Raw genomic sequence first — 18,910 nt, 5'->3', positions numbered from 1 at the left:
ATAACAAAATCATAGCATTCTTAAAATATTTATACTTCAGGCAGTGGGAGATGTTTTTGCTAAACGAGATAAAAGTTTTCAGAACTAAGGTTACAATGTGGTTGAAGAGAAGAGGAAGTTAACCAACTAGACTTTGTTACTAATTTTTACTTGTAGCAGTGAGATACAGACCTAAAATGCAAAAGCAATTGTAAAATTGATGTTTATTCGGTAAACAGTGGAAGAGGAATTGTGTTTTGACAATTACTCAGAGAGGCAGAAGAATGATAAATTTGATTAGGCAAGATATTGAAATGGAAGATAAAATGATGACTGAATTGGAGGTGCACAGGATATGTAGCCATGCAAATGAACTGTTTATGGCTCAAGGAAATACTTCACATTACACCCAAGAGAGAACTCCGATAGGATTGAGACACTGAAACATAGGTAGCTGACACTGACAAAACACATAGCAGCACCATGGGTGCACATATTTGAAGATGATAATTCTTGGAGGCATCTGGAGAAAATCTTTATCCAGAGATATTTGTAAATGATTGGTTTTATTATTTGTAACTAATTTTGGACATGAGTATGAGAATCAAAGGTTCTGAGTCTCGAAGGCAAAGAATATTTGAAATGAAAGGCGTACAAAAAGTATAAATGTGTCATATTTAACAGCGTATAAGAAGACACCCCCCTCCCCCCAAAAAAAAGAGGCTTCAAAATTTTATTTGCAACATATTCTGATGAATCAAAATTACCAACTGTTTCATTGACATAAAGTATGTGCATAAGAAGTTAACATGTCTATTCTAAATTTATGCCATTCATTGATTAACTACATTTTCATAATACAAGGAGAAATAAAGTTAAGAGAAGAAATAGACAGTTTTCTTTCCTGCATTTTTCACTTACCAGTGATGTGGTCTATGGTACCATTTTCTTAATAATAATAATAATAATAATAATAATAATAATAATAATCCAACTAACACAACTGTGAAATTTATACCTACATTGTCACATATAGTTAGCTGTTTTTTTGTAAATGTGTTGCAATTTATGAGGTTGTGTTAACCATGGGACCTGAGATCACAGCTGTTTTTATTGGAATACATATTAGATTTCGCTTCTGTTCTGACATGAGAACGTTAAAATACCTTTTTCTTCTGACCATGTCACCTGCCCACCACACTATCATTGGCTGCGTAGAACCAGCAGCTGACCCACTCCCTTTTGTTCCTGCCATGTCACAGTGAGCGTCAAGAACATTGCAGCACAAAACACATAAGTACATCACTGCCCCCTATCAAGACTTTTACTATCTCCTGCAGAAGTGAATACTATTGTTCCGCATTTGTCCAATTTTTAAGTCTGTTCAGTTCTGACTACATATGGATCCGGCAAACTGCAGTTTAAATTTGGCCAATCTGTTCCTAAAAATAAAAATCCAGCGTATGTGGTATAGCTTCCCACTTACTACTTACCTCCGAGCACTCATCTAGTCCTCACTAGCTGGTATTATTATTCCTCTTCCAGCCCTTCCATAGTGCTGTGCTTGAGCAACTGTGAAATACAAACTGTGATATCTTCTAGTGTTCTAGTCATATGTATCAATAGCAACTAATGTATGAATAAAAGATCGCAGTTGTGATTCAGTCCAATTCTCAAACTTCATTCATCCCACCATCTTCTAGTGCCTGTTGGTACTATCTCAACTGTGGGTCTTGCCGCTGTAATTCCTTTTCGCGACAATTACAATTCAGTATCATTTACTTTGTTTCTTACACATTATTCGTTCTGGATTAATTTTCCTTCTTGTTTCATCTGAATACCACCATCCTGTTCTAAAGCTGATTAAAAGCTGGTGACATTGTGGTATTCAAAAACAGGAACAACGTCCGAATTTCTCATTTGAAATCCACATACTAAATTCTTCATTTGTGTGGCCATAGTGTCCGTAGTTGCTTAATAATTCTTGATGGTATTTTTGTTCTGTCATTGCAACTACAAAAATGTGTGATTCTTTTTACCAGCCGCGTTTCACTTCATTGAAGTAAAGCATCATCAGTGGTCTGTAATTATTTCCATTTTGATTTGCTTTTTGACCAAAAAAACAGTTAAGAATAAGTTGATTTCTGCTGACTGTGATTTTCGGTTGATTTCTCGCTTACATCTGGAAATGCCGTCCGCTAGCACATCCTTTCTCTGTTAGACATTGATAATTTTGGTCTAATTTTTAGTTGTTCTGCAGCGCTACGCATTTCTTATGTTTTTCACAACATGCTTTCATGCAAACCAAACTAGCAGTAGAGTTCATAAAAACAAGAAGTCCAACTAATCTTTCACCATGTAGTGAATGTGTGAAGAGACACACAAACAAATAGTTGAAATGTATAGCTAATAATGAAGGTCTACTATTCTCTTTAGTGCCATAGAGTAGTAAAATCCCCCATGAAAATTCATGGCCATAGCCATCTACTGCTGGTAAAAGTACCATAGTTGGCAAAATCTAGAATCATCCACCCAATCATTTCACTTTCAGCTGTCAGTACTATCAAATGAATCATCCCACGGGAAGAATTATTACTTTGTTTATAACTGTTTTCTATAATTAAAAAGTACCTATGAAATGTCAGTTGGCTTGTTTGTTATGTAAACAAAAATTCCTGATAACAATATTGCAGTTTTAGGTCCAAGTTATATCACATAATACATGGTGTTACACAGTGTATTATGCCTACCTGTACCCTATCTATCGAAACAAACTTTTTAATATTCAGTTACAGATGTTGTCAGCATCTTATTAAATTGTAATGTAATTATGGTGACCAACTGTTTGATAATGGTATTTGCTGAGTCAACATTATGTGGTGCAATAGAAATCCTTCGTGCAGAAAGGGCTGGCTGACACTTTCAACCTGACACTTATGGGAAGGCCATTTTCATGCAATACAGTTGTTTTTGGTTCATAGTTATGAAAGACAGACAGCTGAAAACCATTACATATCTTACTTGAAGTGTTCCCAGTTCTTCTGATTCATGTCTGCTAGCTGATTGGAATTATCATCATGCTTGTAATAGGAATTAAGATACAGTGAAAATGTGCATGGTTCTTATTCATGTAAATGATCCCCAGTATCAAAGAGGGCTTGATTTATTGATCATCTTGTTTGTTTGCATTTGCATTCTGTCACAAAGTATACTTTATGAACTCATTAGTATGGCTTGGTGGGTATCAAGCTAAAAATTTAAAAGTCAGGAATACGTCATCACTTGGTCTTGGGACTATTTCTGTTCCTTCTGCTTCTTTTGCTTATGAGAGTGATTTATAAATGTGAAAAATCCCTAGTTACAATGTGGTTCAGAGCCCACTTTAAACTGTAGGTCCTTCTTTAACTGGCTAGGTCTTCTCAAGGAGTAGAGGGGTTAAGTCATTTCTAAGATCAAAAGAAAACAAGGGTATTCCAATTTTTTTAGAACAAAGCCCAGCAAAAATTGCTGTGTTATTAAACTCCAGGTTAAGGGTAGCATTACCCTACTCATTATTAGCATCTCAGATGTGGCTTATTATCTGAAACTGTTTGTTCTTACATGTAGAATGAGCTCTTATCTTAAAACTTCGGAAGATGTGGCTTTGTGATGCTTGTAACTAAACATTCTTCGAACATTGAATTATTTCAAGAGAGAGCTCATTAACTGCATTATGTTTAGAAAAAACTTAATTTCCACACTGTTTAACATGTATGTAGCAGTCATTGTCTTTACTTTAATAGCTTCCGACAGCACTAAGTTGTAACTCCAGTGCCAAAGCTTGTTAAAAAAAAATCTTCAGATTGTTGCAATCCAGCTTTACGCTGAATGCTTTAGCTAAACTTACAGTGTAATACTATAACAGTTCATAACCAGTACCATCCACGAGTTTGGATTTGTACTACACATTATGCAGATATTCAATTTAAAGTTAATTGTACAATGAAACTTTTCCTCTCGAGGGGGGAGAGTTAAATCATTCTCTGATGGGGTAACAAACTCAGTGCTTCATTCTGTTTTTGCCGTTTAACTTGGCAAACAGTGTGCAGCTTCTGCAGTAGAGTGAAAAATTAATTTTGGGATCGTTTCTTACTCCTGAGGCAACCCTTTGTCTGCCATATGCATTTCTCCTGTGTTGTTAGTCCAGCAAGGCATGCAGGAGAGCCTCTGTAGATTTTGAGGTTCCTAAGCCACATTAAAGTCTAAGCTTCAGAAGTTTTTCTTTTTCTCAAAGTTTGTTGTTAAACCTTTGCTAATCAGTTGTGGCATCTAGTGGTTCCTTAATTTTTTTACAGTCTCTTTCAAGTATCTGTCTGTCTTTGACATATGATCAGTTCCTTAAAAAATGCAGTGTAACTCCACTTTTACATTCCAAAAATTAACATATTTTCCTTCTATTCATGACATTTTTATTAGTCCCTTCAGATTTTCTATGTACACAAAGTTATTTTGAATAGTGCTTTTGTATTACCACAATTAAAATTTCCCACTATTTAACATAGTGAAACACAGTTTTGGAAGGGGAGTGAGAGGAGAGAGATAGTAAGGGTGTAACTGACATCAAATAACAATTCCAGAGCTTTTAAGGAATGCATACAGACACTACAAGGCTAACTTCCTTGAATGCAGCACTCCCTAATATTGAAATGGCAGGAGTCTTTGAAAGCTAGAACAGTTCGTGGACTAGTGCTTTGTCTTCTAACACTACCATTCTAACAGTAACTATATTGCCATAGAATTATTTTTGAAGTTAGGTTATTGAACAGTATATTAGGTTGGGCTAAACTTCTTTATTAGTCCGAATGGATGGATGACCGCAACGATAAACAGAAGTTGTAGCAGCACCTATTCCAGAAAATACGCATATCAAAAAACGTTTTGCATCACCTCAGTTCTGAGAGTTCTGGAACCTGTACAGGAAACTGGAATAGAGATCAACATACACATCATTTCCGCCCTGTTTATTGCCCATGAAAACCACACATTACATACTGTACTACCATACAGCGAGACATTCAGAGGTGGTGGTCCAGATTTCTGTGCACATCGGTACTTCTAAATACCCAGTAGCATGTCCTCTCACATTGATGCATGCCTGTATTCGTCGTGGCATACTATCAACAAGTTCATCAAGGTGCTGTTGATCCAGATTGTCCCACTCCTGAACGGCGATTCGGCGTAGATCCCTCAGAGGGATTGGTGGGTCAAGTCTTCCATAAACAGCCCTTTTCAATCTATCCCAAGCATGTTCGATAGGGTTCATGTCTGGAGAACATGCTGGCCACTGTAGTCAAGCGATGTTATCATGAAGGAAGCCATTGACAAGATGTGCATGATGGGGGTGCAAATTGTCGTCCATGAAAACAAATGCATCGCCAACATTCTGCCAATATGGGTGCACTTTCGGTCGGAGATGGCATTCACGTATCTCACAGCTGTTACGGCACATGCAGCGTATGTCGCCCCACATAATGCCACCCCAAAACAACAGGGAACCTCCACCTTGGTGCACTTGCTGGACAGTGTGTCTAAGGCGTTCAGCCTGGTCGGGTTGCCTCCAAATACGTCTCCGGCAATTGTCTGGTTGAAGGTATATGTGACACTCATTGGTGAAGAGAACGTGATGCCAATCCTGATCAGTCCATTCAGCATGTCGTTGGGCCTATCTGTATCCCACTGCCTGGTGTTGTGTTTGCAAAGGTGGACCTCGGGAGTGAAGTTGCACATCATGCAGCCTATTGCACACAGTTTGAGTTGTAACAGGATGTCCTGTGGCTGCATGAAAAGGATTAGTCAACATAGTGGCGTTGCTGTCAGGGTTTCTCCGAGCTATAATCTGTGGGTAGTGGTCACCCACTGCAGTAGTAGCCCTTGGGTGGCCTGGTCGAGGCATGTCATCGATAGTTCCTGTCTCTTTGTATCTCCTCTATGTCTGAACAACATAGCTTTGGTTCACTCCGAGACACCTGGACACTTCCCTTGTTGAGAGCCCTTCCTGGCACAAAGAAACAATGTGGACGTGATCGAACCATGGTATTGACCATCCAGGCATGGTTGAACTACAGACAACACGAGCTGTGTACCTCCTTCCTGGTGGAATGACTGGAACTGATCGGCTGTCGGACCCCCTCTGTCGAAGAGGTGCTGCTTAAACATGGTTGTTCACATATTTGGATGGCTTTAGTGACATCTCTGAACAGTCAAAGGGCTTGTGTCTGTGATACCATATCCATAGTCAACGTCTGTCTTCAGGAGTTCTGGGAACTGGGGTGATGCAGAACTTTTTTTAATGTGTGTATATGAACTAGTTTCAAACTATTGTAGATGTTGTGCCTCGTGGGAAAAAGGTTATGGGCTTCATGGGAATTATTTGCATTTATTCCAAAAAAATGCAATAATGTTTGAGTTGTGGGGAGATAACAAGTGGTTTATGGTGTATGGTTTATTGTAGAATATGTAGCAGTGGTGGTGGTTAGGTTGTGACCAGACAGTAGAGCTGAAGTTACCTGCACATTCCACTCTATATCACGTCCTTCAGACGTATATTTCATTACGCCACTGCGTATCTACGTAATGTTAATGTCGTTACAACTTTTGTGGAATTTTGCATTGGATATATTATCTGTCAACATCTCTCATTGCCAGTTGCTGTCCATTACTTTGCATAGATTTCTGAGAGGGGGAGAGGAATCTTTTGTAACATATTATATAGCAAGATTATGATTGGAAGTTATTGTTAGTCTGGTGTCGCATATATGTATGTAACATGTGCCAAGGTTTGTAATTGCTTTTGGATTTCTTCTAAATTTTTGATGTGGTCATAAATTTTCAGATAAAGGCAAATCCAGAATGGAAAACCAGAAGAAATTGAAATGAACTATAATTCTGGACGTAATTTTTTTTTTAGTAAGATGGTTTCACATAAAAAATTGAACATTCTGTATCTTCAATTCGTGTATCATGCTGAGTTGTAAGACATTACTTGCTTTTACTTTTGATCTTCATTATTGTATGACATAGTAGGGATTAGGATTTTGGTTATGAGTTTCATCTTAGTTTTTCGTGGTAGGTGCTCATATATCGCTGTTATCAGCGGAGAAACATCATGGGTACTGAATTTTTTGGTAAACTGATATTTTATTGTAGTTTTTCTTTCCATTCTTGTGAAGAAAAATTGGATGGACTCTGTGTCTTATGTAATGTACTGTCTAATAGTTTTTCATTTACCTATGTGTGTTTCATTATTTGCATGTTATCTTCTGTAATTTTTTAAATTATCATAACACTACCAGCACGAAATACCTGATAGTGTTGTTTATATATAAAATCAAAGATGAGGTGACTAACCGAACGAAAGCGCTGGCAGGTCGATAGGCACACAAACATACACACAAAATTCAAGCTTTCGCAACAAACTGTTGCCTCATCAGGAAAGAGGGAAGGAGAGGGGAAGACGAAAGGAAGTGGGTTTTAAGGGAGAGGATAAGGAGTCATTCCAATCCCGGGAGCGGAAAGACTTACCTTAGGGGGAAAAAAGGACAGGTATACACTCGCACACACGCACATATCCATCCACACATACAGACACAAGCAGACATATTTAAAGACCATATTTTTACATAATACTGTGGATTTAATACAGTTCAGTTTTAATGTAGATCACATGCTTCCCTATGACTAATAAGACTTAAGACAAATAACTATGTCTGCTGTTCGCTCAGCATATTTAAATATGTCTGCTTGTGTCTGTATGTGTGGATGGATATGTGCGTGTGTGCGAGTGTATACCTGTCCTTTTTTCCCCCTAAGGTAAGTCTTTCCGCTCCCGGGATTGGAATGACTCCTTACCCTCTCCCTTAAAACCCACTTCCTTTCGTCTTCCCCTCTCCTTCCCTCTTTCCTGATGAGGCAACAGTTTGTTGCGAAAGCTTGAATTTTGTGTGTATGTTTGTGTTTGTTTGTGTGTGTATCGACCTGCCAGCGCTTTCGTTCGGTAAGTCACCTCGTCTTTGATTTTATATATAATTTTTCCCACGTGGAATGTTTCCTTCTATTATATTGATAGTGTTGTTTGATACAGATTAACGGCAGCAGCAACACTGGGGAAACATGTATAGGTAAAAGCAGAAAGTCTCTCTAATTTTTAAATTTTGTTATTATTTCTTCACTTTTCATAATCTATCTTTAACAATTTATATCACTGTTAATGATTCCTGTAGACTATTTGTCTTCTGGGTCCTGCAAATTTGTAAAGTAAGTACATGAACTGCATTCTTCAGAAAAGGGTAAAAGTAGTACCTAATAATTTCATTAGTTAAGTACATAAAGCAAATGTTCAAAATGTTGTGAAGTCAAACTGGAAACCTTGGTCTCATATTGAAAGGGATACAGAGAGGAGCACTAAACTGAAATTTGTGAATTTGAAATTTGTGAATTTCTTGGATGTTTTGTTGCTATTATGGGAACATGAGAATTTTTTAGAGCATATATGGAATTTTAAATCTACATTTGTCATTAGTGGATTATCATTGCCATAACATCTGAGATATGAAGAACCATTTGTTGTTAGTGAACATTTTTTATATGTGATAGTAAGAGGAAGGCAAATCATGTGGCATTAACCTAACATAACTACTGTTTTTATTATTTCTTTCAGATTCTTAAACGTGAATGGCCCAAAAACTGGGAATCATTCATTCCTGATATTGTTGGAGCAAGTAAAACTAATGAGAGCTTATGTCAAAACAACATGGCAATTCTTAAGCTTCTCAGTGAGGAAGTTTTTGATTTTTCAAGTGGCCAAATAACACAGAGTAAAGCAAAACATTTGAAAGATTCAATGTGCTCAGAATTTTCACAGATTTTTCATTTGTGTCAGTTTGTAATGGTGAGTATAGTTACTTTAGATATGTACACAATGATCTAAGAGAAATGAAAGAAAAGCATTTACAGTCTGATGTAATTTGAGCTGCAGTAGTATTAAGAGGTCACAAACACATCATTTTTATTATTTCTCAAACTTAGTTTAATGGATTCTGACAGTGAGTGCAGCACTATTTCTCTAACGATTGGCAGAATGTAGGACATCCAAAATCTAAGATGTGTTTACACAGGTCCAAAAAATGTGGAAGAGAATAGCTGGGGCTATATGACAGCCTCTTTGTATCAATGATCTGTGTCCTTTTATGCATGTTACGTCAGAAACTGTCCAGGTGATTAGGTTTCGGACCTGGAGAGCTCATGTTTCATGTGACTTGATTTAATAAGTTAAAACTTTCACAATTCTAAATAGTGAATTTGATGCTTGAAACATAGAGACAACCTACCAATTAATGAGTGTTCAGGTACAGATAAAATCTCAGACAAACCATTATTCAGAATTAAGTGTTAGTGTTCTACATGATTTCAAAGTAATATTCACTTTTGGTTAACAACTAAACAAGTGAAATCTATTGCCCTAATTTCTGTCGTAACAGGCAACTGGAGTCACACAGATACATACCAGAGAACCAATTGACAAATATACTCAGTGAGTCTAACATTCTGATATTTTGTACTAGAAACATGAGCGAGCTCACTATATGAAAGGAACTTTTAGTTCTAAAATATTTGAATACTCTACATTGGTTCTCAAACATGGTAGAATTTGAGAACACTATTTCATGGGTTGCTGATGACTACTAAAGTCATGTACTTGCTCATACTCTTATTTGTGTTACCCACTAGGTTTGTTGTACTGTTAGTTGCCTGTAACTGTGTTTTGTTATCTTTAGGTAACTTTGTCAGGAAGCATAGGATTTAATACTAATAACAAATTTTTTACTTTGAACATAAATGATTTTATTTCCGAGAATAGTGGTTGCTTTTAAAGTCTTAGTTTTCTCGAGAGGTTTCCATATTTGGTGAATACAGTTATGTAGAGTGAAATAGGTAACAGTCATAACTTATTTCCTGACATGGAGGATTTACAAGATTGTCTTATTTTCAACCAATTATGTTATGGTTGCAGCATTGTAACCATTAATTTATAGCACCTGGTGTTATCGTTGGACACACTCCTATCTCCATTCACAGCTGCCACAAAATTTGACAAGTGGTGACACGCATCCAGTACAACTCTGTGCAGCCTACTTCCACTCTTTGCCTCTAGGTGACATGGGTATGAATTCCTATAACTATTGTGGGAGAAAAAAAAAGCAGATGCTCCAGCAGTTCGATGAACCTTATTCTCTTACTTTTCTCTAGTTAGTACTTTTTGGGAAGGAGTTGGGCAGAAAGGTTAATAATGTTAGTTATTGTTATGTTGAGATTTACATTATTGTACCCATTTGGAAAATTGCATGTTGGTCACTTCTAGCACCTGCAGCTACTGCTATGCTTGTTAGTCCTGTAGGTGTACTGCTGTATTTTGTTTTTGTTTATGTGGAGTATGCACAAATGCATCATGAAAAATTGATATGCGTATTATGGACAAAGATTGAAATGTAGAAGGAGACCAAAGAATGAATAAAGTAAGCAGTTTCAAATAAATGTTGGTTGCAGGTGTTATTCAAACAGGCTTTCACTGGATAGATTACTATGGAGAGCTACATCATTGGGACAGTGGCTACTGCACATATATACAGTAGATGTTTGGAAGGCTGTTGGCAGTGACAACAGAGAGAACAGTTGTTGTTGTTGTTGTTGTTGTCGGTGGTGGTGGTGGTGGTCATGGGCAAGTCTCATCATCTGTTGAATAACTACTACAACCAACATCTTTCTGCAGTTGCTCATCAGTAAATTAAAATGCACGATAAAAGCCATGAATGGGAGTGTGTGTGTCTACACGCACATTCATGACCTTTCCATATGCTTGAATAAGAGTATGTTATAGTAATGACAAAACAGTGAAAACAAGAATTGGCTGAAGGAAGTGCTGAAAGTAATTCCCTGGTACATATGCTCACTGGCTGGTAATAAGTAAAGGTTGGGTAGCAATTCTATATATGGATGCTAAGAATGCTTTTCATAAAAAGTCTCTCTCAGATTAATAGTATACCATATTTAGCCATGTATAAGGCAAGGTTTATTTCCTAAATTAGTAATTAAAAAAATACATTGTTATATTACATTTGTGTATAAATTTATCAATCCAATTAAATAATTTCATCAATAATTCATTGTTTTTGTTGTTATATTTGTATATAAAGTATTGATTATAGAGGTAATAATTTTTACATTGTGTGCGAGTGTAATATAGAGGTTGTCTTACATTAGCAGATGAAGCTTTGGTATTTAAAGTCACACATAGATTTAATTTGATGATTTCAGAAGGGTGGTATGGGGTGCATCACCACCAGCACAGCCAAGCATGGGGAGGGTAGTGATGAGTTGGCAACAAATTTCATTATGCTTGTCAACCATAGGAATGAATCCTATGTACCTCTTGTTTCTTAAATGTTTCCACCTTTGCCTTCGCCATATTTGCCTGAATCTAAATTTAGTAATTGACGTAACAGATGGAAAAATTCTTTGCAATAGTATACATTTCTGTACGAGACAAATTAAGTCTGACAGTATGTTTACACAAACATCCACACACAGTGTGATGAATGAAATAAAAGCTTCAACAACAATGCTAAAGCAGTTACTGCTCAACAGTACTGTTGATTTTCGATGTTGGTAACAAATAATGAGGGCAGTGTTGGCTTGAAGTGGTCTGAATTGTGCTGATTCAGCATTAAGGAGTTGAGAGGCTAACATATTGTTGTTATTCAGCTTACTTAATACTATAAGAACAGTAAATTGTAGTGATTGATTATGAATGCTCATCACAGTTGTGAGAGTTGAGAAACTAAAAGTACGCAGTTCACAGTTAGTTCATGCATGCAATACAAAACTAATTTCACGTTAATGGTTATTCGTGATGCAGAGGCCACGAACAGCTGTGTAGTGGGAAGAAAATTTTATCATTACAGGAGGTAATGATTACAGATAGTGTTAGATGAAGAATAAATTGTATGGGGCCAGTTCTACATGGACAAGTTATAGATTACCAAATCAGGGAAAGTTTCATGAATTGGAGCAGCAGGTCGTTCAGTATGTGTGAGAGAAATGAAATTAAGGCTTCCTGATTGCTTGAGAAATTGAACACATCACAGAATAAAATAACTAGCTCAGTGACTTCCTGCAACTTTAACAAAAGGCTACTTGTGTATCGCTGTTATATAATCTACCTAAGAAAACACTACAGCTGTTTGGAATAGAGTGAGTTTGCTATTTTAGGCACATGTTAGGATACTTTGTATCAGTAAAACAGTAGCCTTCACTGACCGTAATTATCCTCCCAACCTTGTATGAAAATAAATATCCTGTGCTATATCTTCCCAGTCTCCCACCACCCCCCAAAGCCCCACTGTTCAGCAACAGAGGAGCATTCCCCTCTTAACTCTGTACCACCCAGGACAGCAGCAACTGAATTACATTCTCCGCCAGGGTTTCGATTACCTCTCGTCTTGCCCTGAAATGAGAGATGTCCTGCCCACTATCTTCACACCTCTCCCACAGTGGTATTCCACCATCCACCAAACCTACACAATATCCTCGTCCATCCTTACACAATCCCTGCTCCCAACCCCTTAACTCATGGCTCGTACCTCTGTAATAGATTCAGATTCAAGACCTGTCCATACATCCTCCCACCACCAACTACTTAAGTCCAGTCACTAACATCACCTACCCCATCAAAGGCAGGGCTACCTGTGAAACCAGTCATGTGGTCTAAAAGTTAAACTGCAACCACTGTGCTGCATTCTATGTAGGCATGACAACCAACAAGAACTGCATGAATGGCCACTGACAAACTGTGGCCAGGAAACAAGTGGACCACCCTGTTGGTGAACACGCTGCTAAACATGATATCCTCCATTTCAATGACTGCTTCACAGCCTGTGCCATATGGATTCTTCTCACCAACATCAGCTTTTCTGAATTGCACAGGTGGTAACTTTCCCTGCAATACGTCCTATGTTCCCGTAACCCTTGTGGCCTCAACCTTCGTTAGTCGCTGTCGTCACCCATCCAGCCTCTTTCCTGCTCCCATGCCAGCACTACACAGCCGTTATTCCACCACCAAACCCAGTCTTCTTTTTATTTATTTATTTTTTTATTTCTCTCCGTTTCCATTACTTCCCCTCCCCGCCTCTCCCCTGCCCGCCACCAAACCTGCAGCACTTCACTGTCCGCCATCTCCACCATACTATTCCTCCCCCTCCCCGCCCCAGCCTCCTCCTTTCCCCCACCCAGTCGCCACTCGCATCATGCACTGGTGCTGCTGCTTGCAGTGTGGTTTCAGTTGCCTGAGACTGCAGTCGTGTGTATGAGTTGCGTTTGCGCGAGTTTGTGTGTGCATATGTGCGTCTGTTGTTAACAAAGGCCATTGGCCGAAAGCTTTAAGCATGGAAATCTCTTTATTGTGCCTACCTGCAACTCAGCATCTCTGCTACATGGTGAATGGCAACTTTCCTTCTCATAATATTGTTTCCATTGTTTGATTTAGTTTGTAGACATAGTTGTCCAGAATATGTTAAAAATAAAAACTTTTCAAGGAGCCTATTCAAGAATTGGGGGTCATCTTATAGGCTATGACTGCCTTATTGTTGGGTAAATGTGGTATTTTGAAGGAGAAATGGACCAGAGTCAAAATTGTGAGAGTGATTCAAATAATTGTAGTTGGTTTGATCACTCACTAAAAATGGGATTAAGGTTTGATCACTCACTTGTTGAAACCCAATAACTTGGGCAGATGACCTGACAACACAAAAAATTGTAAAACTGTTTTCATGCTTGTCTCATTGTTAGTTATGGACAAATCATAATCGAGAAAAATTTCTGCACTCTTCGCGGAACTGACACTGGTTGCCACAAGCAGTGCACAGTGGTGGGTTCACCTGCTGGAGGAAATGCCTATACATCAGAGGACGGTGTCCTGTTCTCGAATTTGTATTCACAGCGGCAAATTCCCCTACCAACACACAACTCTCCTTCACGACCATAACATAATGCATTTAAGGGGACAGCAAGGGGCAGTATATTACTTTCGTTCCACGAGTCCCTTGCTATCGTGTCAGCTCATTCATTTTCCAGTATTCCCTCATGGCACAGCACCGAGAAGATTGAGACTTCTTGCCCTTGGCTTTTTAGTATGTAAAGTGAGTCTTCTGTATTTTTTACCACTTTATTGTTGCTGGGTACTCTTTCTGGAATGGTCCATCGAGCACTTGGGGAATCATAGTGGATGAGAAAGTTATTCTGTCGATTGCACCTTATCTTCTCCAGTGCCCTTAGGATTGCATAGTGCTCTGCACCGAGAACTGTAAATTAATTTGGAGGCCTAACCTTAAAGAGAATGTCAGGTGAGTTACTGAGCAACCTACAGTATGTTCCTGATTAGACTCATTAATGCAAATAATTGTTAAATTTTATTTCTCTTTTAAAGCCTCATAAAATACTTATTTAAAAATAAAATCTGGTGTCCATGATTTCTTTTATTTTGTCAAATTTAAAAACAATCTTGACCTAACTAGTAACCTTCATTAAAACAGATAAATGTAAGATAGTGCTGGAATCTAGTGCTGTGCATTATACTTCTTCAAGACAGTGTCCTACAATTATTTTGAAATAATTGGACAGTTCATACACTTACTTGAGTTCATAAAGTTATTTGATACTGACTGCATTCAGAGAAGAGAGCTAACACGTGAGGAGTTACATAAATTTCCTACACTGACACAAGATTTTGCTTCTGAAGATGAGCCAACACGTCTAACCAAAGTACATCATTTAAAGCAATGTATGCCAAACAAGCCTTACTGATATAGCTTAGTACTGATTTTGTTATATAGCATGTCTGGATATGGTTACAATTTTAAAATATGTACAGGACAAGAAAATTATGAATCCATGTGTGACAGCAGTAAGTCAGGCTTATGAGCAACTAGGAATCTTGTCATGACACTTACTAGTGCTATTCCTCAGAATGTATGCCACAAACTGTATCATGATAATTATTATATACCACTACTGTTGATGGTATACATGGAATTGAAAAGTGTCCAGTCTCTTAGAACAGTGTCTTGCAACAGTCTTGATCTGTGACCTTCAAAGTGTGGAGGAACGGAAGGGACGGCAAAGCAGATACAGCGAAGCTTAGGTTGCTAATATTGACGGCTGCGAGCTTCAGTACTTGACTGGGAAGATAACAAAATTGTCAGCGTTTTGTCCACCTTTTCTGATACTTATCCTGTTACAGAAATTTCTTGTTGCAGCAGGAAAACAAAGCAATATCAGAGTGATAAGGATTTATGACATGAATATGTGAGGTCTTGATATAATGGGCAGCCTAAGAGGGTGAGATAAAACAGAAATGTAATCAAGGAAATGGTATATGTATTTATTGTATTATTTGCACAGTCATTAATTCGTGCTTACTGTCCACGAGAGCTATGGATTTGTCAGTAGTCAAGGAGGAGGACTATGAAAGTCAAGGAATTTAGTGGGTGACCCAGCTGAAAATGGTTCAAGTGGCTCTGAGCACTATGGGACTTAACTTCTGAGGTCACCAGTCCCCTAGAACTTAGAGCTACTTAAAACTAACTAACCTAAGGACATCACACACATCCATGTCCGAGGCAGGATTCGAACCTGTGACCGGTGGTTCCAGACTGTAGCGCCTAGAACCTCTCGGCCACCCCGGCCGGCTCCCAGCTGAAAATTTATGTAAAATTGAGCATTTAGACGGATATTTAGATGCTGACAAGGCAGTACCACAGCAATACTCCCAAGACTAAAGGAAAAACCAGGTTTCACATGACTAAAGGAAAAACCAGGTTTACATAGTCCTCCAACAGATGTGAGAGAGGGCAGAACTGATCGTTGACCAGTTCCTGCACCCCACAAACAACAACGTAAAATTCTCAAGACCTAAGTGTGTGAAGTGTGGTCTCTTCCCTTTTTTTTTTTTTTCGCCCCCCCCACCCCACCCCTCTCCCTCCCTCAATAATGAAGTAAACAACTGTCTTGTTGCCTATTATATCAATAAGGCTATTCAAAAACCAAAATGTAAATAAACAAACTTATTTAAATACTTAATGTGACATAATAAACATTAGGTTTTTAAACATGTATAAAGTATAGTAATTGTTAGAGAGGCAAATGAAGTACTTAAATTGCAAATGAAGTGCTTAAATTCTTGTCATTCATTATAAAATGTGTGCATTATTGCATTTAATTGCCATTTGTGATAAAAATCTGACATTAAATTTACAAATTTGTGAAAATAATGTTTTTGTATGTTTGGTGTCTTTCTTTGCTGCAAGGAATTAAAGAAGAAATCTTGTTTGAATTAAAAATTCATGCGAACTGTTGATTTAATCACTACCTGTATGTAGCACTTAACTATTCTATCAAAATGTTTCTACAAGCGATATTATTCATGTTGCATGTAATAATAGTAATATCCCATACCTGACTTCAGTCTGATTTGTTTCACTTTCACATGGTTAAGTAATTTTCATGATTTTGAAATTATTGGACGTCAGTTGACACTGTGGCCGTCCGTGTGGTGTAGGCTGTTCCAGCTTGTGTACCTCTTCGGGGACAACCAGTTGGGCATGTGCAGTGGCACAGGTGGGCAGGCATGGACAAATTCCTGACTCATTCGCAGCCAGGCAGTAACATAGGGGATCATACTCCAGTGGCAAAGTGCATGCGGTTTGCTGGCTACTGACATAGAGTATTCTTGGTTATGATTCCTGGTAACTGTATCAGATTTTTCTTGGATGTTGAAGTCTGGAATTGGGCCATTGAGCATTGTGAGGCCTAATGAGAAACTACCTGATTACAAGAAGATTCTTTTCTCAAATTTGTGTGCAAAAAATACAGGGTTGTCAGTTGTACATTCGTAGATTAACCTGCTGTTGCTGTCATAAATATGACAGCAACAGCAGGTTAATCTACGAATGTTGTGTAATAGAGTAATGTTGTGGTAAAAAATTGGCAATTGAAGACACATGCAGATTTATTTTGAAGAATTCAGAACGGTTGCACAGCATCACAAAATAGCTGAGACTAACATTCATACTTCTGCCACTAGTGCAGTCACAGGCAATGTCTAATTTGACTACAATTTGCTTTAATGGACTATTATTTAATATATTTAATTCATTCTTTCACAAGGATTTCTTTTTACTTCTTGTATTTAATTTGAGGTGAGCGAGCGCATAGAGAAAGTTATCACAACAGTAATAAAACTTTTAAACATTGATTTATTACACTTTAGCAAAAAGAAAAGCATTACTATTTTACGTGGTAATGATGAAAAATAGATTGGAACTCGATCTTTTCGAGTTTGCTGCAGTTCCAGTTATGTTGGAACTGAAGTAACTTCAACATTGCACAAATACTCGACACTGGTATGCATTTCTGCAGGAGAAAAGTCTAGGTAGGGACCACTAGTATACTTAAGTTTTTCAAGCAGCAATTTTGTCAGTGCTTGACATGTGGTATGATGGGTCAAAAGGGGGTGTCAGCCTTGAAAATTACACAATATTCAGAAGAAACAGCCAAATATTTGTGACGACAAAGCTTATAAATTTCTTTGCTGCTCATATATAGAAATACATTGCCTCTTTCCTCACCTCTCATTGGTTGGACGAAATTGTCATCCCCGATGATGATGATGATGATGATGATGATGATGATGATGATGATGATATGATTATGATGATGACGACGACGACGACGACTAGAAATAGTACACTACAGAAAGTGGCTTAGATAATAGACCAAAGAGAAGTGAAGATAATAATTTATGTAAACAATTTCTTTTTGTTTATTTCTATTTCTATTAGGTTGGTGCTCAGGCTAGTAGTGTTTTCGTTTTGCATGTTGGTGTCTTGGTTGCTATGGATTTATTTATTGACTGTCATTTTTTATTTGTAGTTCACTGTTGCTATTAAAATTTACATATTGTCATTTGAAGATAGTGAGTGGAGCTATGGGCACTAGGAAATGGAGCGCAAAGTGGAGAAATCTGAACATTTTCGACACATTCTTCCGTTTAAATTCAGTAGAGGGGTGATAGCAGAAAAGGCAGCCAGAAACATTTGCGCCGTGTATGGGGATTGAACAGAGCGCAGCCAGAAAATTGTTTTCTCACATTAAGGAGAATTGTTTTAACATTAACCCACAATGATCCACGTCAGTGTACTCGAGAACTGACAGACGTGTTGAACTGTGATCATTCCTTTTTCTTGCGACATTTGCATGCAATGTGGAAGGTTCAAAAATTGTTTGTATGGGTGCTGCATGTTCTAAGCAAAAATCACAAAAATACTGTGGGTGGCCAATTTTTGCAGCTCTGCTTATTCGTCATCAATTGTCTCATGGACAACACTGACCATTCCCATTCTGTGTTGTTACTGGTGATCAGGAAATGGTGTCTTCATGACAACATAAGAAGTAATTCCTCATACAAAGACCTTCGTGCATCCACGGACGATAATTTTATGCATCTGGTGGAATAGTGATGGTGTGGTGTGCAACGAATTTCTTCCTTGAGGTGTAACAATCACTGCTGACATTTACTGTCAACAATTGAGATGTCTTGTGGACATTATGTGAGAACAACAAGCAAGAAGACTGGGATAACACCCACCTGTTTTCTGCTAGACTGACGAAAAATGCTATGGAGTAATTGGGTTGGGAAGTCATTCCACAGGCACCTTATTCAACAGATCTTGCGTCGTCAGATTTTCACCTTTTCTGCTCTCTCTTGAAAAACCTTCAAGGAACTTCCTTTCCTGAAGAAAATTCGCTCTGAACATGGCTTGATGAGTTCTTCCCCTCAAATCCA

General features: G+C 38.0%; 1 protein-coding gene across 2 annotated transcripts in view; it reads left to right on the top strand.

The window, feature by feature from the left end:
* LOC124619217 (exportin-1) overlaps positions 1-18,910 on the top strand; it is a 136,267-nt gene that overhangs the window by 33,917 nt on the left and 83,440 nt on the right. For both annotated transcript variants that reach the window (XM_047145436.1, XM_047145437.1), the window contains exon 5: positions 8,675-8,905. In XM_047145436.1, the coding sequence (XP_047001392.1) occupies positions 8,675-8,905 (231 nt within the window). The remainder of the gene's footprint in view (positions 1-8,674; positions 8,906-18,910) is intronic.

The sequence above is a fragment of the Schistocerca americana genome, chromosome 6, assembly GCF_021461395.2.
Source record: "Schistocerca americana isolate TAMUIC-IGC-003095 chromosome 6, iqSchAmer2.1, whole genome shotgun sequence".
Taxonomy (NCBI): Eukaryota; Metazoa; Arthropoda; class Insecta; order Orthoptera; family Acrididae; genus Schistocerca; species Schistocerca americana.
Note: the sequence above shows the minus strand (reverse complement) of the source record. Positions and strands in the feature narration are given on the sequence as shown.